The sequence below is a fragment of the Pseudophryne corroboree genome, chromosome 8 (assembly GCF_028390025.1).
Source record: "Pseudophryne corroboree isolate aPseCor3 chromosome 8, aPseCor3.hap2, whole genome shotgun sequence".
In the NCBI taxonomy this organism is placed as follows: domain Eukaryota; kingdom Metazoa; phylum Chordata; class Amphibia; order Anura; family Myobatrachidae; genus Pseudophryne; species Pseudophryne corroboree.
In genome coordinates, this window is record NC_086451.1 from 67,425,262 (window position 1) to 67,448,533 (window position 23,272).

Consider the following 23,272-nt stretch of genomic DNA (forward strand, 5'->3'; position numbering starts at 1 on the left):
GCATTATAGGAAGCAGAGGCACTATAGTGTGGCATAATATGAATTGGAGGCACTATAGTGTGGTATAATATGAAGTGGAGGCTCTATAGTGTGGCATTATAGGAAGTAGAGGCACTATAGTGTGGCATAATATGAAGTGGAGGCACTATAATGTGGCATTATAGAAAGTAGAGGCACTATAGTGTGGCATAATATGAAGTGGAGGCTCTATAGTGTGGCATTATAGGAAGTAGAGGCACTATAGTGTGGCATAATATGAAGTGGAGGCACTATAGTGTGGCATTATAGGAAGCAGAGGCACTATAGTGTGGCATAATATGAAGTGGAGGCTCTATAGTGTGGCATTATAGGAAGTAGAGGCACTATAGTGTGGCATAATATGAAGTGGAGGCACTATAGTGTGGCATTATAGGAAGTAGAGGCACTATAGTGTGGCATAATATGAATTGGAGGCACTATAGTGTGGCATTATAAGAAGCAGAGGCACTATAGTGTGGCACAATATGAAGTGGAGGCACTATAGTGTGGCATTATAGGAAGCAGAGGCACTATAGTGTGGCATTATATGAATTGGAGGCACTATAGTGTGGCATAATATGAAGTGGAAGCTCTATAGTGTGGCATAATATGAATTGTAGGCACTATAGTGTGACATAATATGAACTGGGGGCAGCACTGTAACGTGATATAATATGAACTGGGTATACTGTAATGTGGCATAATATGAACTGGGAATACTGTATGTCTAAGTGAATTGGGGGTACTGTGTGGCATAATGTGTACTGGTGGTAGAACTACACAATGCAGTGCCGTTTCTAGCGGCGGGCGAGCCGTGCAACCGCACGGGGGCGCCCGCCGCGGCACTTTGTGTGTCCTTATCTCCTCCCTCTTCCCGAGCGCTCCTGCTCGGGGGGCGGAGTTTCGCGGAATGGCGCGTTTGCGTCGTGACGTCACAACGCAAACGCTTCATTCCGCGAAACCCCGCCCCCCGAGCAGGAGTGCTCGGGAAGAGGGAGGAGAGGAGATAAGCCTGGAAGGAGGAGGCGGCCGGCGCGAGGGACGTGAGGCGGCCGGACCCGAAGAGCGGGAAGATGTAAGTAGTATCTCTATCTCTCTCTCTCCGCCTCCCTCCCTTCCTCCCCCCCCCCCACTTGACACCTGCCTGCCGCACTATGTAAAATGGGGATACCTGCCTGTTGCACTTTGTAAAATGGGGACACCTGCCTGCCGCGCTGTGTAAAATGGGGACACCTGCCTGCCGCGCTGTGTAAAATGGGGACAACTGCCTGCCGTGCTGTGTAAAATGGGGACACCTGCCTGCCGCGCTGTGTAAAATGGGGACACCTGCCTGCCGCGCTGTGTAAAATGGAGACACTTGCTTGCTGTAATGTGTAAAATGGGGACTTTTTTTATTTTTATTTTTTTCCCCTGTGGCGGGCGTGATGATATCAGATGAGGCCACGCCCACTTTAATGAGACCACGCCTATTTTAATCAGGCCACACACCCTTGGCCTGTACTCTACCGCTCTCCCTTTTATCTCTCTCCAATCATTCATATATCTCCACTAATATGATGAATACCTTCTAGCATGTAAAATCAGTAGTATTCTGCACTAGAAGACTTTGAATACCAATACACTGCCCGCCAGGGCTGGCTTAAGGTGTGTGGGGGCCCCAGGGCAACTAACAATGTGGGGTCCCCTACCAATAAAAATTTCAATATGATCTGCTGGCGATGTTCTAAAAATGTGTAAATACTCTCAGCACCAAATGTGTTAAACACGCTGTAGTGTCCCCACTTCACATTATGCCATAGTAGCCACCATACTGGTTATGCAGCTATGTGTTGGGGCCCCCAATACACAAGGGCCCCCCAGGCAACCACCCTGGATGCCCTGATGTTAATTTGGCTCTGCTTCCCCCAGCACAAGACCCAACGTTTAATGCTGTGCATACCTGGAGAAAACACAATAGCTACCCAGTGGTCACTATTGTAGTCTATGTCTTCATGGTCCCTGCACATTCCCCCCTCTAGCTGTCATACCCTGCTGATTTCCTGTGTTATACATATCCAGAAACCAGGTCACAATCGCTGGTCTCCACTCCAGTCTACTCCGGCAGGGGTCTACAAGTTGCAGCTCTCCATCTGTTGTCGCACTGTACTTCCCAGAATTCCCTGCCAGACACTGGTTAACTGAGAATTATGTCTGCAACCAGCTTGTCTAAATCAACTGCAGAGCTCTATCTAAATATCTGCCATATAACTATAGCTCTAATAATAAAAATACAGATAGCAATAAAGGCAGCAAAATCTAGATCTCAATATTTCCAGCAAAGCCTGTGGCAAAACCCTGTCTCACGTGGTACACCTTCCTTCACGTAGAGGGGAACCCCTACCCCTCCTCTAGGGAAAGCCCGTAGTGACGGATTAAAACTCATTACTGGTTGAACAGTCTAAAATTAGCCTTAACCACTGGAGCTTAGCGGGAGGGAGGGGGATCCAGCTGACTAGATAGGTCCCTAAATCCATGATCTGAAGTCTCCTTGTGTGAAAACGGGCTCCCCTCCTCAACGGCACCAACTCTACGGACTATACAGCGCAAACAGAAATTGATTTAATAAGAGCAGTCATTCTGAAGCCATCACATTACGCTCAGTAGGGAAAGATAATCATACCTTGGCAGGAGTTACCATGATGGGGATGTGGTCATAAAGTCAACAGTTATACAGTAATAAGAGCAACAGGAGTATGGCGCCACATGCGTTGGTAAAAACACGATATAAAAAAATCACTATTGACAATTAGAACACTCCCTTGTGTATATAGGGAGTCAGCTAGCCCCTAAATGCTCAGCATGGGTAAAATGCTGCTAATAAAATCTGGATGGGGGATAGGGGTATCAGCGACCAACGGTGTTTCTAAAAATAAATGTCTCAATAAGAAGGCTAAATACATTTTTTTTTAGTATTTAGCCTTCTTATTGAGACATTTATTTTTTGAAAAGCACCATTGGTCGCTGATACCCCTATCCCCCCCCATCCATATTTTAGTTATACAGTAATGTTAACATTGTTCAAAATGTTGGCATCTATAGAATGATCACAGGTTCACAAGGGATTAGTATGATATGAGTATGAGTATTAGTATGAGCGCATGGGATCTCTGCGCTCAAAACACAGACGCCGGGATCCTGATGTGGAAGTAGCCGACGGGTAAGGGGTGTTCTCCCCACACCCAACCCCCTAACCCTCCCTACCCGCAGCCTAACCCCAACTCCCCATCACCCCCCTAACCCTAACCGCCCAGCGGAGGTGCCTACATCTAACCCCATGTCCCCGGTGCCTAAACCTAACCCTCCCCCCACAGCCTAATTCTAACCCTCAAAGGGGGGTGCCTAACCCTAACCCTCCTCCCTGCTGCCTAACCCTAACCCCTGGGATGCAGCCTAACCCTCCTACCCACAGCCTAAACTTAACCCCCCCCTACCCCTCGGCTTACCTGTGGTGCGCCGCGGTCAGTCCTAATTTGGGATCCCGGCTGTCAGTTTTCCGGCGCCAGGATGGTGCACCCATTCTGGATGCCGGTGTTGGCATTTAGAATAGGGTCGGTATTCTGGCGTCTGTATTCTGACTGCCGGGATACCAACAGGCGGGATCCTGACTGCTACCCGTTTACAATACCCTGTTACCACTCAGGCATGCCTATCTAGTGGCAAGTAGAGACGTGACAGAGCTATGTATCAGTTTGTATCGTCCGTAGTACGCTTGGCCTGGAAGCATGTGCAGTGCAAAACACACATGATCCATCTGCAAAACTGACTGGCGTTCAACTCTGCCTATGCCCTAGGCTGATATCTGAGGGTCCCCTCTTTCCAGGGGTACCAGATTTTTGAAAATCGGGCAAGGGAAACCAGAGATATCCGACTTCAAAGCAGTGGTCCCCATCCAAGCCTGTTAATTGCTCTTCCCAGCCAGATATCTCGGGTTCTGTTTGACTTATAGTTTTTCTGAGGGTATACTCCAAAAGCTGGGACTCTCCCCTTTTGGGGAACACTGGCAGCTTGTCTCTACTATGCCCAGAACCAGAGATATCAGCCTTCCAGCAGCTGGTCCCTGCTCCAGCTCTGCACGCCTGGTATGCAATTTTATATTTTCGTTGGTGGATTGCTCTGGCTCCTGAACTCTGATCCTCAAGTCCCCAGTACCTCCTGAAAGGTGGGACTCTCTAGTTTTTATCCCATTAAACCTAAGAAATCTATTTCCAGGAACTGGAGATATCTGCAGTCAAGCAAGCTGCCCTCTCACCGGAAAATGGTGAATATTAAGCCCACTCCACTATCCACCCCTCCCCTGCGTATTAAACACCCCCTACCACCCTGGAAGTTATGTACTAGGACCCCTTCATTCAGCCCAATGCCCCCTTATACCGTTCAGTTTTCTCCCTCCCTCCCCATCTCCCACCATCTGTGCAGTAAAGGAGTAATTAGCAGAAATTACTGCTCCAGGTCCTACATGCTGAGCGGAAGATAGAAAAACCCACTAACGTCTGCGGGACATCAAAGCTGCCGCTGATAGCACCTGCAACCCCTACAGCTGGAGGATAGGTCTGGGCCCCAGTGTATTGCTGTGCCCGGGGGCCCACACTGCTGTTAAGATGGCCCTGATCTCCCCCTATCCAGACGGCTGCTGTTGTAAAAAAAAAAAAAAAGTGTAGGATGACATGATACATTGATCTCTTCATCTTCTCGTCTAAGACAACAGGAGGAATTTCCGAGCCACATTTGAAACATATAAGTGAAAGGAGATAAGACGTTGAGCACAAAATGTTTTGGACATTCACAAACTTGGACAAACTTTTTATCAGCTATACTAGAATAGGCACTTTAGGCAGTCATGCAATCAGGGCGGCCTCACAATTACCAGGAAGTGTCCCAGTATAAGGGAGTAATTCCATTGTCCACTGATAATTGCACCTTACCAGGTTGTGGTTGGCTGTGTTCGAATCGTCTTCAGGAAAAGGGATATAGACACCTAATGCCACGCAGTTTGCAAAGATGGTCATGAGGATGAGGATATCGAAAGGTCTGAGATAACGATTTTAAGGAAAACACAGAGTCAAGATGAAAGGCGGTAAAACATTTACCCTTAGTAGAGTGTCTACACTATACATTGTTTTCATTGTTTGCCATTTACATTTTGAGACCTTTAGCTATATAAGTATTTAGGGGAGATGTATTAAACCTTTGAGAGTGTTAAAGTGGATCCGAGAACCCGGGTTATTGCAGGGGCAAGCTGGCGCGACCTGGATCCAAGCAGTGTGAAAGGATCGACACAGATTGTGCATCCTGGGTTCATCTAAGGTCCGCTACCCATGTCGCGGCCAGAGTTGTTCCCGGTTATTCAGGGAAGCCCCAGCCGAGTATCATGGGTGGGACACGGGTCAGAGCTGGGGCTTCACTGTGACAGGAGTATTAGAAGCTGAATGGTTGCTATGGGAAACCTCGCCACTGTATATGTCTCAGAGATTTGATACATCTCCGTGAAGTAACAGGTCATGCACACTTCTAGCTGATTGCAAACAAAAGTGAGTAAGAACAAATCAGAGCCACTGCAGAGCCAGGAAAGAAACAGGGTAGGGCAGATGTACTAAGACTTTAGGCGGTATGTACTAAAGGGAAAAGACGGTAAAACCCTGATTCCTGGCCAGGGAGGAGAGGGAGAGCCCAAGGAGGTAACGGAGACCCCACGCACACCACTTCACAGGTATCGCGGGGGGCCTCTGTCACCGCATTGTGATGTTAATCGCATATGTTAGCACATATGCAATAAGCATTGCAGTGGTGGGCGGCAAGGGTCGGCGATGTATGTTAATACATCTCGCCCTTTGAGGGAGATAAAGTGGAGAGAAATAAAGTACCAACTAATCAGCTCCTGGCATTTTTCAAACACGGGTGTAGATGTATGATCCTCTTCTGTTATGGAGGGGAAGTGGTATCAGGGCACGTGGTGGGCGATACATGACAGGAGCGTTATGCGCCTCTGTCAATATTGGTGCTGCTATCTACAAGATAGTGTGCCGTTGTGCAGGGGAATGTATGAACGATCAGAAGCACTGACCGTTCCGACACCTGCAGCTATCCATTTCAACAACTGCAGGTGTCATTGTCCCATCACCACAGAAGGGACAGCTCTGTCCCTGGTTGCAGCGACTGCTGTCAGCTCCGCGCTGCCTAGGAGATCTCATGATAATAGTGAGATCTCGCGTATACCCAGCGAAGCCAGCTGGAGGAGAGACACAGCGCGTCAGCACTAAGTTGATGCACTGTGGACGCTGACAGACATCACCGGATCTCTCCAGCAGCCAACATGTTACTACATCTCGGCGCTAGTGCTTCCCGCTTCTCCTCGGTAAAGTGCATAAGCACAACATGTGCCAGCATCATACATTTACCCCACAGCCTATAACATGGCAGTTAGGAGTTGATTGGTTTACACTTTATCTCTCTCCAAGGCTTAGTACATCTCCTCCACATGTGTATCATACCCCGCTGAGGATGAAATGATGTACTGAAAGGCTAACAACTGCTCTTTGCACAAAATTAGCGTCAGTTAAGGTTCTGCCCCTGTTGTGCATCCTTTCCGCGAGATCAGTATGCTTTGCCGATGGACGGGATGCCGGCAGTTAGAATACCGACAGCAGCATCCCGTCCATCAGAATCCCAACAGCCCCCCAGTAAGCTCCCTAACCGTCCTCTGCCCCCTACCCTAGCCTAACCATAACCCTCCCCGCTTTGTGCCTAACCCTAACCCTCTCTTCCCCGCTGCCTAAACCTAACTCTCCCCGCTTGATGCCTAACCCTAACCTTCCCTTCTCTGTGCCTAACCCTTACCCTCCCCGGTCCCTAACCCTCCCACCACTGCTCCCTAACGGGTGTAGTATGGTATGCCGGCGGCCGGGCTCCTGACAGTCAGCATACCGGTGCCGGGATCCCGACCACCGGCATACCGACAGCTAGGTGAGCGCAAATGAGCCCCTTGCAGGCTCACTGCGCTCGCCAGGCTTCGGGCACAGTGGTGCGCTATGCGCGCCACTCTATTTATTCTCCCTCCAGGGGGGTCGTGGACCCCCAAGAGGAAGAAAAGTTGTCGGTATGCCGGGTGTCGGGATTCCGGCACCGGGAAATACTGTGTGCCGGGATCCCAACAGCCGGCAAACTGAATATCACCCCTCCCTAACCCCCCTTCTTCTGCCTATACCTAACACACACACCCCCACGCAGCTGGACGCCGGCACGTCCCGCAGTCCGAACGATCACGATGCTAACTGCTACCCCTTTCCGCACTTCAGAAGAATCACATGCCTGGGAGAATGTGCAGAGCTACAACCTAAGGGACCATTTATTAAACTTACATTTATCAGTGACACTGGCGTTCAGCTCCACTGGAATTGGACAATTTTTCAATACCTCTTAATATTTATTTATATATAAAAATACACAGGTATCTTATGTAAGCTATATTATATTTACTGCACCCCCCACCCCAAGATAGCTTGATATGTTCCATATATAAGGTCAGGTATACAGAACGGAGGCATAACATATAAAACTTGTGAAGGATACTTCCACTCTACAATGCTGATACAAGCCCTCCGGATAGGGTTGTTGAGGTACAAACAAAAGAGGGCTCTCGGATTCCTGTGGACCCCGCTGCCTGCTTGACTCTTGTGCTTGCTGTAATGCTGTCGCTTCTTGTGTGCCTGGGAGCTAGTTGTGGAGTTCAGCGTATCCGTTCCATTCATCACCGCCCCGTCAATGGAGTACCGCCAACAAGAGAGGACTACCTCCGCTGTTTCCATAAAGGGCTCCGCCTCCTCGCTGGAATACGGCGGAGCAGGGCCTGCATGACAATCATATCAATTATTAAGAAATTGGTTCTGCATAGCTGCTGCTTATGAGCAGTATTTAAGTCACACAGTGAAATGCTGAGTTTTATCTTTACAGCTCCCTTCTGTGGTAACAGAATCCTTTTGTCCTGATTTTTCCGTTTTACCAAGTAGAACTGAGGCCTAAATCTGGGCCTTAAATTCCTCTACATGGCTCATGCAGCCAGGGGAGGATTGAGATGGAAAACCAGCCCGGGAAATTTACGGAAGCAGCCCTAATGAGGGTGTGGTCTGATAAGGGGGTGGGGTCTGTTCAGGGGAGCAGGATCCCTCCTCATAGGTCCTGATTGTACGCAATTGCGGCATTCTTTGCATCTTTTGCTGCAGTTGACCAGTAAAATTTTGTAGAAGTGGCCCGACATGGGCAGCACAAGAGGTATATCATATCGTGTAGCCATGGTGGCATCACTGGATGGCAGAGCTGCTGTACTACAGAGATGGAATAACAGAATGAATGGGGACAATGCAGTGTACTGAGTGCGGTGGGCTGGCTGTCATGTATGGGCTGAGGCCACATGACAACACAAAATAGGCTCAACAGACACATTGGCCTACCAGGAATCTTCCTGGTGAGCCCTATGGCCAATACGCCCCTGCATGCAGCACATCCATATAACTCTTACCACTCCAGATCAGTGTCCCTGGGAGCGGCTGAGTATGGCTGTTGTACCAGCAATATTTTTTGACTAGTTGCGGTGATGATGGATTTATCATGGCAACAACAACAAAAAATAGGTGTATCACGGAATGGAAAAACAGGTCCTTAAGTGCTGTAGGATGGTTGACTGTGACTGAGTGGAGGGACATTTTATTTTATATTTATTTAAACTTTCATTATGGAAATTTTGAGTTTAAGAATCAGTTGTCTTTAAAGGAAAGCTCACAATCAAAGTCATGTTGAGTACAGTAGTGAAAAGCCTTGGGGAAAAGGACATATTTATTTTGGCTCAACACAAAGACAAACACAGACAGACAGGGATATAGGGCCTAATTCAAGGTTGATTGCAAAATAACATTTTTTTTACGTCCTAGAGGATACTGGGGATCCATTTAGTACCATGGGGTATAGACGGGTCCACTAGGAGCCATAGACACTTTAAGAATTTGATAGTGTGGGCTGGCTCCTCCCTCCTCCTCCTACCAGACTCAGTTTAGAAAATGTACCCGGAGGAGCCGGTCACGCTGAAGGAAGTTCCTGAAGAGTTTATTTTTCTGTTTGTTATTTTCAGGCAGGACTGGATGGCACCAGCCTGCCTGCTTCGTGGGACTTAGCGGGGGGAACGTCCCAACCTCTTGAAGGGTTAATGGTCCCGTTACCAGCTGACAGAACACTAGCTCCTGAGGGAACTATTCGCAAGCCCCACCACAGCGAGCGTACATTCCGCAGCACGCCGTCACCCCTAACAGAGCCAGAAGAGTGGTGAGTCCTAAGACGATGTCCCAGTTAGCGGATCGCCAGCCATTATGGCGGCATGAGGGTACGGAGACGCACGGCTTCTAACCGGGGTGGATTGCGTCTCCAGACTCAGTACACAGTGCAGATGCACAGCTTCTGAGGGGGCGAACTGAGTCGCAGTACCCACACTGGCAAACACAGACTTAAAATGGTTATAACTCCATTTTAAGCACTTTTTTACCAGTATAAAAAAAGCGGGAACACTGCGCACCATTGAGGGGGCGGGGCTTCACTATGAGCGGATCCAGCAGCTCACCAGCACCATTTTCCCTCTGCAGTGGACACAGACGCTAACTGACAGGAACGCCCAGCTCCTCCGGAGTGACTCCAGCTTACCTCAGCAGTACCAGAGGGTCATAGCAGGGGGGGAGCGATTATTAGTGTACTATGGGGGTCACTCCGAGTTGCTTTGCAAGTGTGCGATCGCATGTGCAGCCGAGTTGTTCAAAAAGATTTTGTGCAGTTTCTGAGTAGCTCTGAACTTACTCAGCCCTTGCGATCACTTCAGCCTGTCCGGGGCAGGATTGACGTCAGACACCCGCCCTGCAAACGCTTGGACAAGCTGCGTTTTTCCAAACACTCCCAGAAAACGGTCAGTTGACACCCACAAACACCCTCTTCCTGTCAATCTCCTTGCGATCGACTGTGCGAATGGATTCTTCATACAATCCATCGAACTTTATGGGGGAAGCCATAAAAGAAATAGGCTTGCTTAATGCACGCACCACTGCTATGGCAGTGTCAGCATGCAGGGGCCTATGGCTACTCCAGGGGACTGCGGACGCGGACTCCAGGAGAGGTGTGGAAGGCCTACCCTTCACAGGAGAGGCCTTATTTGAAGATGAACTAGACAAATGGATCTCTAAAGCTACTGCGGGTAAGTCCACGTATCTTCCGTCTGCAGCTCCCCCAGCCAGGAAGGCCTACTCAGGACCTAACCTACAGTCCTTTCGGACTGCCAAGTTTAAGGGCAAAACCAGAGGTTCTTCTACAGCCACCAGAGGCGCTAGAGGTAAACCATGGAAAACAGCAGCTGCTGGTTCTCAGGAGCAGAGCTCAAGCTCTGCTGCCTCAAAGCCTTCAGCATGACGGTGGACCGCGATGCCTGGAGGACTGGCCGGTGTGAGCCCGACTAAAATTTTTCAGTCACACCTGGACAACATCATGCCAGGGTCCCTGGGTCATAGATCTTATTTCCCAGGGCTACAGACTGGAGTTTCAGGAGCTCCCACCTCACAGATTCTTCAAATCAGGCTTACCAGTTTCACAAGAGGCAAGTATAACCTTACAGGATGCCATTTAAAAACTGGTACAGACTCAGTTCATTGTTCCAGTTCCACCTCATCTACAAAACACTGGACATTATTCCAACTTGTTGGTAGTACCGAAACCGGACGGTTCGGTAAGGCCGATTTTGAATCTAAAATCGTTGAACCCGTACTTACGAGTGTTCAAATTCAAGATGGAGTCTATGAGAGCGGTGATCTCATGTCTGGAGGAGGGGGGATTCCTAGTGTCTCTGGATATCAAGGATGCGTACCTTCACATTCCGATCTGGTCGCCTCACCAGGCTTATCTACATTTTGCACTGCAGGACTGTCACTACCAGTTCCAGGCTCTGCCTTTTGGTCTCTCCACGACACCGAGGGTGTTCACCAAGGTGATGGCAGAGATGATGTTTCTCCTCCGCAAGCAGGGAGTGAACATAATTCCGTAACTGGACAATCTTCTGAAAAAGGCATCGTCCAGGGAGAGGTTGTTGAACAGCATTGGCCTCACAACCAAACTACTCCTGGATCACAGGTGGATTCTAAAATCTAAATCTTATGAAATCTCACTTAGAGCCAACTCTGAAGCTCCCATTTCTGGGAATGATACTGGACACAGAGTCGCAGAAAGTTTTTCTTCCATTGGAGAAGGCATTGGTAATCCAGTCGATGGTTCAGGATGTCCTGAGTCCAACCTGGATATCGGTGCATCTTTACATTCGCCTTTTGGGGAAGATAGTGGCCTCTTACGAGGCTTTTCAGTACGGAAGGTTTCATGCAAGACCCTTCCAGCTCAATCTGTTGGACAAATGGTCCAGATCACATCTTCACATGCACCAGAGGATCCGTCTGTAGCCAAAGGCCAGGATCTCCCTTCTGTGGTGGCTACAGACTTCTCACCTAATCGAGGGCCGACGGTTCAGGATTCAGTTGGATTCTGCTAACCACAGACGCAAGCCTCAGAGGCTGGGAAGCAGACTTCCTCAGCAGACACGACCTGCACCCGGGGGAGTGGGGCCTTCACCCGGAGGTGTTCAGGTGCTTGACACGTCGATGGGGATATCCACAAATCGACATGATGGCCTCTTGTCTCAACAAGAAGCTCAAGCGGTATTGTTCCAGGTCAAGAGACCCACAGGCAGTGGCAGTGGATGGCCTGACGACTCCATGGGTCTATCAGATGGTGTACGTGTTTCCTCCACTTCCTCTGATCCCAAGAATTCTGAAAAGAATAAAAAGGGAAAAGGTTCAAGCAATTCTCATTGCTCCGGACTGGCCAAGAAAGGCCTGGTACGCGGACCTTCTGGAAATGCTCCTCGAAGATACGTGGCCTCTACCTCTTCGCGAGGATCTTCTGCAACAGGGCCTGTTCGTCTATCAAGACTTACCATGGCTACGTTTGACGGCATGGAAGTTGAATGGCTGATTCTAGCCAGGAGAGGAATCCCTGACAAGGTGATCCCGACTATGATCCAAGCCAGGAAGGGGGTAACATCTAAACATTACCACCGTATTTGGAAAAAATACGTCTCTTTGTGTGAGAGCAGACAATATTCTGCAATGTAATTTCATCTGGGACGTTTCCTGCTTTTTCTGCAGTCGGGTGTGGATGTGGGCCTACATCTGGGCTCCATAAAAGTCCAGATTTCGGCCTTGTCCATTTTCTTTCAGAAACAATTGGCTTCTCTTCCTGAGGTCCAGACGTTTTTGAAAGGCGTTCTGCACATCCAACCTCCCTTTGTGCCTCCCACGGGACACCTTGGGATCTCAATTTGGTGCTGCAGTTCCTCCAATCGGACTGGTTTGAACCGTTACAGGAGGTGGATGTAAAATATCTAACGTGGAAAACTGTCACACTGTTGGCCTTGGCTTCAGCAAGACGTGTGTCGGAGTTGGGGTTGTTGTCTTACAAAAGCCCCTATTTAATTTTCCATGAGGACAGAGCTGAACTCATGACTCGTCAGCAATTTCTTCCTAAGGTGGTGTCTGCATTTCACATCAACCAACCTATTGTGGTTCCGGTTGTTACCGACACCTCTGTTACGTCAAAGTCTTTGGATGTTGTGAGGGCTTTGAAGGTGTATGTGAAGAAAACAGCTTGTCACAGGAAATCGGACTCTCTGTTTGTTCTTTACGATCCCAATAAGATTGGGTGTCCTGCTTCAAAGCAGTCAATTGCGCGCTGGATCATGCTCACTATCCGGCATGCTTATTGCACGGCGGGATTGCCGGTTCCTAAATCTGTACAGTCCCACTCTAATAGGTCGGTGGGTCCTTGAGCGGCTGCCCGTGGCGAGCAGCTACTTGGTCAGGTTCGAACACGTTTGCAAAGTTCTACTAGTTCAATACTTTGGCCTCTGAGGACCTTCAGTTTGGTCAATCAGTTCTGCAGGAACCTTGGCACTCTCCCTCCCGGTTTGGGAGCTTTGGTACTTCCCCATGGTACTAAATAGATCCCCAGTATCCTCTAGGACGTAAGAGAAAATAGGATTTTAATTACCTACTGGTAAATCCGTGGAGGATACTGGGAGCCCGCCCGGTGCTTCGTTCTTCCTGCACTGTTACTTGGTTAAGTATTGTTGTTTGGTCCAGCTGTTCCTGTTTTAAGTTTGGTTAGCATGGCTTTCCTCTTGTTTGTGTGTGCTGGTTCGGAATCTCACCACTATCCTTATCTATCCTTCTCTCAAACAATGTCCGTCTCCTCGGGCACAGTTTTCTCGACCGAGTCTGGTAGGAGGGCATAGAGGGAGGAGCCAGCCCACACTATCAAATTCTTAAAGTGCCCATGGCTCCTAGTGGACCCGTCTATACCCCATGGTACTAAATGGATCCCCAGTATCCTCTATGGACTACGAGTAAAGGATTTAACGGTAGGTAATTAAAATCCTATTTTTCCTCTAATGGGCAAAACCATGTGCACTGCAGGTGGGACAGATATAACGTGCAGAGAGAGTTTGATTTGGGTGGGGTGTGTTCAAACTGAAATCTAAATAGCAGTGTAAAAATAAAGCAGCCAGTATTTACCCTGCATAGAAACAATATAACCCACCCAAATCTAACTCTCTCTGCACATGTTACATCTGCCCCACCTGCAGTGCACATGGTTTTGCCCATTAGGGGAAAATTTTATTTTGCAATCAACCTTGAATTAGGCCCATAGACAGAAATGAGATAGAGAGAGAGAGAGAGAGAGAGAGAGAGAGAGAGAGAGAGAGAGAGAGATAGAGAAACGGGAATGAAATCTATAGGTAGCTATTATATGGATAAATAGTTATGCGAAAGATAGATAGGTAGATAGATAGATAGATAGATAGATAGATAGATAGATAGATAGACAGACAAGGCATGTAAGGCATGTCCCTAGGGGTGACACTTGCTGGGGTGCAGCACAGTAAGCTTCTCTGCATTAGAGCCGGGGGGCCGGCCTGAACCCTAAATTCGCCTCTGCCTGTGATGTAACACAGAAGGAATATTTAGTCATCCTGACATACATGCAAGTCAGTGCGAGTCTTACAATAGCTGCGGGAACTCATTTAAACTGATTATGTCACTTAATCTCACTGTATACTTGTATGTCACTCACATGTGGCTGAGCTAAACAGTTTTGGGCTGGGAATAATGACTTTGTTTCTTATCATATCTGTAGCAGTTTCCTTTCCATGGGACACTGTCCTAGAGGTGTCACGCTATATCTACTCAGCAGTGCAGTGACAATGGCCTGACTTACCCTTCCCATTCTCCTCTGATTCCGCTGACATCTCCTCACAGAATGGGAATCGGGCTGTTCTGCGAACTGCAGTCAATCATCAAAATCTCATCCGTACTCTTTGCAAATGGTCCAGCAGCCCGGACCTTATTGACTCCCCAGCATTCTGTGTATCGCTCCGCTTCCTTACTCCTAGGCTGCAGAGGAGTCGTGGCAGATAGAGAGATTAGTGCATGGACAGATGTACAGCTGGAATATGCAAGTGCAACAGATAAATCTAGAGGCAAAGTGTGACATACTATATCAGAGTCATGCAGAGATGGGGTACCTGTGTTATGTTTTGGGGAACTCACCTGATGGTAAAAAGGGGGGCAGTTTCCTCTCCATCTTTTGCTGTTCCCTGCCCAGCAGTGCCCAGATCAAGCTGGGTTCACTGAGCCTTGTCCCTCATCCCTCCCTCCTCCAGGGGATTACCACAGATTGAATGTTGAGCCTTTAAAACAGGTGGGGGGAGGGACCAGGGGTAGCAGTGACATAGGGAATGTGTACAGAAGGATGCAAAGCCTCATTATATAGAGGTTTATATAAGGGAGAAACAGGCTTCTACACATTTAGATACATGGTGGTATGTACTCACACAATTCACACAGTAAGGTAGAATAAGAAACGGAATGTAAATGGAAGACATCCATACTAGGGTGCCAAGGTAGCTATATACTATAGTAGATGTGTCTTCATGCATCAAACCTCAATACACCATAGATGCCTGGTGCGAGTGAGCCGCCAAATCCTGTGCAACTCTGCTAACGTCGGGTGACTTTTTTGCTGAAAATGAGTCTTAGTCGCAACATGAGGAGACTGTGCTGATTAATGTGATATATGACACTTGTATATAGCATGTGACTGAGTCTGTATACGGAACACAACAGAACTTGTATTGGAAAAAAGCTGCGGCTGCTACATTGTAGCACTATGCATACAGATTCAGAGACAGTCACGCACAGATATACAAGTGTCATATATCAAATGAATCAATACGGTCTCTAGGTGTGTCGGAATTGCATTATATCGCAGATAATATGCATTTTCAGCAAAATAAGATGCAAAAAAAAGATGCCTGAAGATACCCTGACGGGACCTTGCACGCCAGGAAGGGGCAGTTTCGTGTAACTGTAGCAATGATGTATGAGTATTTTGACCGCCGGCATTTCAGCCCCAACCCGGGAGTTGGTTAGATGGTGTATTGATTTCTGTTTGCAGATTATTCCGTGTTTTGCAGTTCAGATCGTGCTTTTACTCCCATGTTTAGCTTTAGTAAATCCTAGAGTTTGAAAAAACAGGCTATGCAATCTCGGGCAAACACGATTCTTACTAAATTTTGTCCCAAGTGTCCAATTATTCCTGTGATTAATTTAAGCTATAAATGGAGCACATAAAATATATATATATATATATATATATATATATATAAAGTCCTTTGCTATTGGACAAAACGCGTTGGGACTGGAACTTGCTGCTTAACCCTGAACTTCCCAGAGTGGACAGATAAGCTGTTTTTATATTTTTATCCTGTACGTTTGCTACCTGCATTTGCTTCAGGACTGTATATTGAATTGTTATACTTTTTATTTAACCATGCTCTCATTCGGTTTTTGGGACCAGCAAGGTTCCTAATTAGGAGTATTTGGTTTATACAGTATACACTATGTTTCTCTTTTCTCTTTTTTAATTCACATGTTTCACAGTGTCATCAGAACTGAAGACGTGTATAGAGATAAGTTGTTCAATGAAATAATTCACACTTTCTCACATTTCACATGGTGAATTATCACATACAGTATGAATTACTTCATGCCAAAACACCAGTAGGCGCTCTGTTGCACTCCATTTTGTGTATATATATATATATATATATATATATATATATACACACACACATACCTACAGGGTCGGACTGGCCCACAGGGGATCAGGGGAAACCTCCGGTGGGCCCCACTGCCTGTGGGCCCAACTCTTCCTGTTATTAATCTTCTACATTACCATGCACGCACAAGCAGTGTTTACTATATATATGTATACTTATCATGGTGGCTCAGCCCATGCACTCTCTTACGGTTAGCTTGGACTCTGTGGTGGTTGGCCACACCTCCACTATTGCCTGGCCACACACTTAAGCATGGGCCCCTACCACTGTATTTCCCCGGTGGGCCCTTATTGCCCCAGTCTGGCACTGTATATATATTGTAAGAGTAAACAATAAAAATATAACATTTAAAGATACATAGTGGCCCTAAAGTGCTAGGAGATTGTTTTGACATTTCCATGCACTTACTGTAGATGCATTTCTATATTATGAAGGTGTCTCGGAGAGCAGAGTATAGGCACGCACCTTAATGTGCCCTGGACGGAAAGCATACAGTACTTTGTAATCCAGGATTATTGTGTGTAATGATTGTCTATTCTTGCTTTTGATTCTCAGTTATTCTGCAATATGGGCCTGATTCAAGTAAAGCAAAAAAGCAAGAAAGTGGGCAAAACCATGTTCCACTGCAGGTGGGGCAGATGTAACACGTGCAGTGAGATTTATATTTGGATAGAGTGTGTACAAACCTAAATTTAAATAAAGCTGTCTAACGTGTTGGCTACATCCAAAAGCAGCCAGTATTTACCCTGCACAGAAAAAATATGAATATATTTGCTCTACTTACATGGCAACATGGGGCTTTACTCAGACCTGATCGCTGTGCTGAAAATGTCATTGTCCAGCGATCAAATAGCGCCGCCCAGGGGGAGTGAAAATTTGCCGCATGCAAGTGTGCGAATGCATATGTACGCTGTGCAAAAATTCCCCTCAGTCAGTGGACAGCTGCAAAACTGTTCGCATCACACTTACCATCTAATGTTTTTTTCCATTCTGTGCAGTGTGTGCAGTGTGTGGGTAGCTCAATACTTACTCCTCCAGTGCGATAGAATCAGGCTGATTGGGGCCGGAGCTGACGTCACACACCCTTCCTGAAAACGGTTGGGAACGCCTGCGTTTTTCCTGACACTCCTGGTAAGCAGTCAGTTACCACCCTCAAACGGCCTCTTCCTGTCAATCACCTTGGGAACGCCCGTGCCTGTGCGATCGGAATTTTCGCACCATCCTGTCGCAGCTGTCCTTCGCGCATGCGCACTGAAGTGCAAACGCATGCGCAGTAGTTCGATAATAGCTCACCATGTGAAAACGAACAGCAGCGATCAGGTCTGAATCGGGCACATGGTTTGTTCCAGACATAAAATGACTTGTTTTTTTCTTTGCTTTACTTACAAATATGAATAAAGCCCTATCATACTTCCAAACTTTTTGCTAAAATTGGAAGGCATGACTTCCGGTTCCGGCTCCCATGTGATCGGGAGCCTGGCGTGAGAGCTCCGTTGTTACCCCGGCCAGCACAGCAAGCAGAGCCGCGCTCGCGGACACAAACCCGGCGGTTCCCGCAGCCTCAGTGAGGGGAAGGTCTCCTCCACCATATGGAGAAGTTTCTCACCTCTTCCATGCCGGCAAAGCAGCAAAGATCTCGCTCTGAGCGGCGCTGGGCAGAATCCAATTTGCCCGCCGCACCGGACACACAGGATGGTCCGCAGCTGCATGATGGGTCTCGGCCTGCCTCTCCCGACCCTGCAGCCCCAGTCTCATATGAGGATGTCATGAAAGCTATCAAGGTAACGATGGGGCCCCTCATGGACACACACGCTGCTAAGTTAACGCAGGTGGCACAGGACAGAAAGTCTCAGATGAAACAGCTGTCCCAGAGGGTATTAGTCACGGAGCAGAGATTGGGGGAAGTGTTCCAAGATGTAGCAGAATTGAAAACGAACGCTGACACTATGCAGAAATCTTATTACCAAGTTATGAAAAAATTAGACGACCTGGAGAACAGATCGAGGAGGAATACCCTCAGGGTCATGGGCCTAGCAGAATCTCTTAAAGGGCCAGACCTATACCGGTTTCTACAGGAGTCTCTTCCGGAGTTGTTTGACATTAAGGATACATGTGCAGATATGGTAGTGGAGAGGGCCCATCGTCTCGGACCACCCAGGACGGGTCAGAACGCGAGGCCACGCGTGGTAATTTTTCATTGTTAAAACTTTCTGCATAAAGAAGCTATATGGTCTGCTTCCAGGAGACATAGAGCTCTGGCATGGGATGGTAGGGACATTCGTCTCTTTCAGGATTACTCCGCAGAAGTCTCCCGAGCCCGCAAGGATTTCTCCCAGATTTGTTCCCGCCTGGTCCAGGAGGGCAAGAAATTTGCACTGCTGTACCCTGCACGATTACGGCTCTTTGAAGGGGAATCATTTCGTGACTTTTCTAATGCGGCTGACGCAGCTGGCTACCTGTCTGAAGGAAGAAAGTCGGGACACTCATCCTCTCCTGCTTCTCCACGTTCCGCATCATAGGCCCTGAGCTGAGAGATTCACGCGTCACTTGATGAAAGACCTGGAGGTTCTGGATGGGACTGCTTGCATGCCTGCTATTTGTATGGTATCCATATGCGGTGGAAAAATTGCTTAAGTGATACTCATCCAGTTTACAAGTACTAAACACCCTCTTTTCCTTAATCTCAGTTTAGTTTGCTCAGTTGGGCTGGGGGGGAAGCTGGGAGTTTCATTTTTTCATTGAAGGTTGCTATTGACCGGGGTGTGCTAGGGGTAAGCACGCCATGTTTGAAGTTAACATTACGGATTTCTAAATGGCTGGAAGTCTGTTTTGTTTCTATATGTTGTTACCCTCTCTGTGTCTTGTCTAGTCCCCCCTGTATGTTTGCTCAAGTAGCGTGGTGGGTGGAACAGCGGTGGCTGGACCGCCATTGCCTTTATGTGCTCGTCATTACTTCACTGGGTCTATTTAGATTGGCTGCATGTCGTCTTTAACGATTAGCACATGGAACGTGGGGGGTATTAACTCCCCGGCTAAGAGGAAAACAATTCTTATGTATATGAACAAGCGCTGTATGGATATAGCTTTCCTGCAGGAAACGCATCTCCTTCCTCTAGAGATGGCCAAACTTAACACACTTCGGTGGTCAGTGTTGGCCTCGGCCCCATACTCCTCTAAGGCACGGGGGGTAGCCATATTGATTAGACAGTCTCTTTCTTATACTGTTCATTCTGTAAAGGTGGACCCGCAGGGTCGGTATATTATTGCAGACGTCACAGTAGACTGCACACGCCTATTGCTATGTAACATATATGCTCCGAATAATCGCCCCAAAGTGTTTTTTCTAGAAATGCTGAACAAACTGTATGGTCATATAGATTCCAACATTGTGTTAGGGGGGGATTTCAATGTGGTTTCGTCTCATGTTATGGATAGGAATGTGGCTTCCAGTCGAGGGCTTAGTGACCCTAAAGTGGGTGTTAACTATATAACCCGCCGGCTGCGGGTGGTGGATGTGTGGAGGCGTGCTATCCGCTAGAACGGGATTATACTTGCCTGTCAGCTGCATATGGTACGCTTTCCCGCATTGATTACTTGCTGCTGTCAGAACATATGTTCCCTAAGGTTATGGATGCTGGGATCAAAGCTATAAGTATCTCGGATCATGCCTTATGTTGGATAAAGCTGGCGGTGCAGGTGGATAAGGGTCCGGTGCGGCAGTGGCGGTTCCCGGCACATCTGGCTAATTCATTGAAATTTCGTAACATGTTGGAGGCGGCGTGGCTAGATTATAAGAGTAATAACGCAAGTTATGAGTCCGAGAAGCCTCTGACATTCTGGCAGGAATCTAAACCCGTCATGAGAGGGGTAATTATGTCTTACTTCGCACACAGGGATAGGCAATTAGACGGCTCATACTTGGAAGCCCAGGCAAACTTAACGACTTCCTTTCAGAGGTTTAAGCATTCACCTACTCCAACTAATAGGGCTGATTATAATAACAAAAAGGACGTTTTTGATAATATTCTGAATCACTTAGAAGCCAAGCACACTTTCTATAGGTCTGCTTCTTTTCACAGATATGGTAATAAACCGGGGAAATGAATGTCCTTCTTATTGAAAGGGCGCCATTCTTCCTCCGTAATTAAATCCCTCCGCACTAGTGACGGTACTAGGGTCAGGTCTAATGCCAAAATAACGGAGGTGCTGAGTTCTTTTTATGCCCAACTGTATTCTCAGCCTCCTAGTAATCTGCCCAATAAAGAGGCCTTTTGGGCTAATATGAGTTTACCTCAGATGTCTGACAGCCAGGCCTCATCCCTTATGACACCCATCTTGGGGGAGGAGGTAGAGAGGGTGATTAAGGCACTGAAGACTGGAAAGGCACCGGGACCGGACGGCCTCTCCAATGATTATTATAAAATCCTAATGCCCCATATCCGGGACACATTGCAGGTATCTTTTAATGAATTACTCTCCGGTCGGGCCCTGCCTGGTTTCTTTAACTCAGCGTTCCTCAGGGTGTTGCCGAAGCCTGGCAGGGATCTGGAACTCCAGGAATCTTATAGGCCTATTTCCCTGCTTAATACGGACTATAAGCTGTTTACCAAGATATTGGCTGACAGGTTAAAACTCGTATTGCCCTCCATTGTCCACCCAGATCAGTCGGGATTCATTTGGGGCCGCCAGGCGGTGGTTAATATAAGAAAAGTCTTAACAGTAACGCAGAGGTTACAGTCTTCCTCAGATACGGGCACCAATGTAATTTTATCACTTGACGCCGAAAAGGCATTTGATATGGTGACTTGGGACCATTTATTTGATACCCTACATAGGTTTGTAGAAATGTTGGTCCGCCTATACACAGACCCGGCCACGCAAGTATTGGGCAATGGCTATATTTCTTCCCCCTTCTACATCCAGAGAGGCACCCGTCAGGGCTGTCCTCTATCCCCTCTACTATTCGCCCTGGCCCTGGAGCCACTGGCGATATCCCTCCGTGGCGCGTCTTCCTTTAGAGGCATTTCAGTGGGCAGGCTGGAGGTTAAGATAGCGTTGTTTGCTGACGATATGTTGCTATTTATCGCTGACCCCAGCAGGTCGATAGGACCTATAGTCTCCATCATTGATAGCTTTGGATCCTTTGCGGGTTACAAGGTTAATCTTTCCAAATCAGAACTCATGCCTCTATCGGGAGATGCGTCCTTCTTTAATAGGCACCCCGATATTGTCCCAGTTCCCTAGGACTCAGAGGGCTCTTAAGTATTTGGGGATAATGATACCCACATAACTGAAAATGTTGTATACAGTTAACGTTGCCCCGGTCCTGACGGCTGTCCGGGCTCTCCTAGATGGGTGGGTTAATTTGCCCTTGTCCCTGCTGGGAAGGGCCACGGTCCTTAAAAGTGTAGTGTTCCCGAAACTCTCATATATTTTGCAGATGCTGCCATTACGCCTTACAAAAAAAAGACTGTAGGTCTGTAAATTCCATGTTCTCTAAATTCTTATGGGGGGGGGGGGGAACCAAGGATTTCTTATGCTAAACTTCAGATGCCAAGGGCGGAGGGGGGGCTGGGGATTCCAGACTTGGAAGCGTTTAGTAGAGCGGTGATGTTCCGCTATGTCACAGACAGGTTATGGCAGCGTTCTTGTTTTACCAATTATACATTGGAGGAGGAACTGTTTGCCCCCTTCTCTCCCAGCGCCCTCCTTCACACCCCAAGGAACAAGCTGCCGGCATCACTCAAGGCGAATATTATCCTTTCAGATACTCATGGAGCCTGACACTATTCCAATTCAAAATTACATAGAAACCCGGCCTCCTCCCGTTACACAACTTTCTGGGGGAATCCCTGCTTCAGTCCTGGGCTGGAAAATGTTAACTTTAAGCAGCGGCGGGAGCGGGGAATTTCGTCTATTAGAGACGTATTTGACCCTGGGGGAAGGCATATGCTCTCCTTTGAGGAATTATCCATTCCAAATATGGTATAGCAAACTCAAATTTTTATATGTACCTGCAAGCCCGACATTTTGTCATTACTATGGCTGTCCCTATGACCTCGCCAGACAAACAGGATCCGATAGCCACTCTCCTCACTCTCACGAATGCCTCGGCTTATCGTTTATCTTATTATTATGACCATTTACGGGTGATACAGACGGAAAAGCTATGGAAACGTACGGTTTCTTATTGGGAGGGGGATGTACCGCCCATTCTCACGGTCATCCTCACGGTGGCTAATAAGGTTATTTTGAACCATTGAACGAAGAAGTCATCTCCCTCTTTGGGGGAATTAAAAAATGTTCTTTTACGGGTTCTCTATCTCAAGCGCCAAGCCACCTTGCCAGACATTGAGAGGGGAGTCGCTCGCTTTTACTTGAAATGGGAGCCTTACATTGACAGTCTAGACATTGATACACAGGGCCACATTGAAAAGCTCTTTGAAAATACCTCCTGGGTTCTTCACAAACATGTAGATGCTAATTGATATGAGTTAATACCTTGCTTTATTGAGGTTGATGGGCACATGGAATGGGGTAATGTATGTATGTATGCCACGCGACTAAGGAGTGAACTGTCTTGTCTCCCCTTCCCTTTTCCCTTCTTGTGTTCTCCCTTATTATTTTATGATGCTTATAAGTGGGTGATGACAGTTTACAGTGTATAAGTATAGGATATGCGAAATTAAGTGGTACGAGTTGCAAGGCACAGAGACACTCGCAGTACTGATAATGCTGAAATGTATGTGTATGTATGTATCTTGGCCATTCCTATCTTTTTTCATTTTGACTCACCACTGTATGTACAATTTTATATTATAAAAATGAGAAAATAAAAACAGTTTAAAAAAAAAAAAAAAATTGGAAGGCAGGACACCCTCCATATTAGGGGGTGTGACCTTTCAGCTAGGGGCATGGCCTCACAAGGAGTGCCGCGAATGTGGGCCACGCTCCCATTTTCACCAATGTTCG

At 47.5% G+C, this 23,272-nt stretch overlaps 1 protein-coding gene across 5 annotated transcripts in view; it reads right to left on the reverse strand.

Annotated features, from left to right (window-relative positions):
- The window catches only part of CACNA1F (calcium voltage-gated channel subunit alpha1 F), a 326,101-nt gene extending 311,273 nt beyond the window's left edge, over positions 1-14,828 (reverse strand). For all 5 annotated transcript variants that reach the window (XM_063936570.1, XM_063936571.1, XM_063936568.1 and 2 more), the window contains exons 1-4: positions 14,730-14,828; positions 14,398-14,573; positions 7,624-7,900; positions 4,980-5,085 (exon numbers count right to left, since the gene is read on the reverse strand). In XM_063936570.1, coding sequence (XP_063792640.1) covers positions 4,980-5,085; positions 7,624-7,900; positions 14,398-14,428 — 414 coding nt within the window. In that variant the 5' untranslated portion in view covers positions 14,429-14,573; positions 14,730-14,828. The remainder of the gene's footprint in view (positions 1-4,979; positions 5,086-7,623; positions 7,901-14,397; positions 14,574-14,729) is intronic.
- Between the last annotated feature and the right edge of the window lie 8,444 nt (positions 14,829-23,272).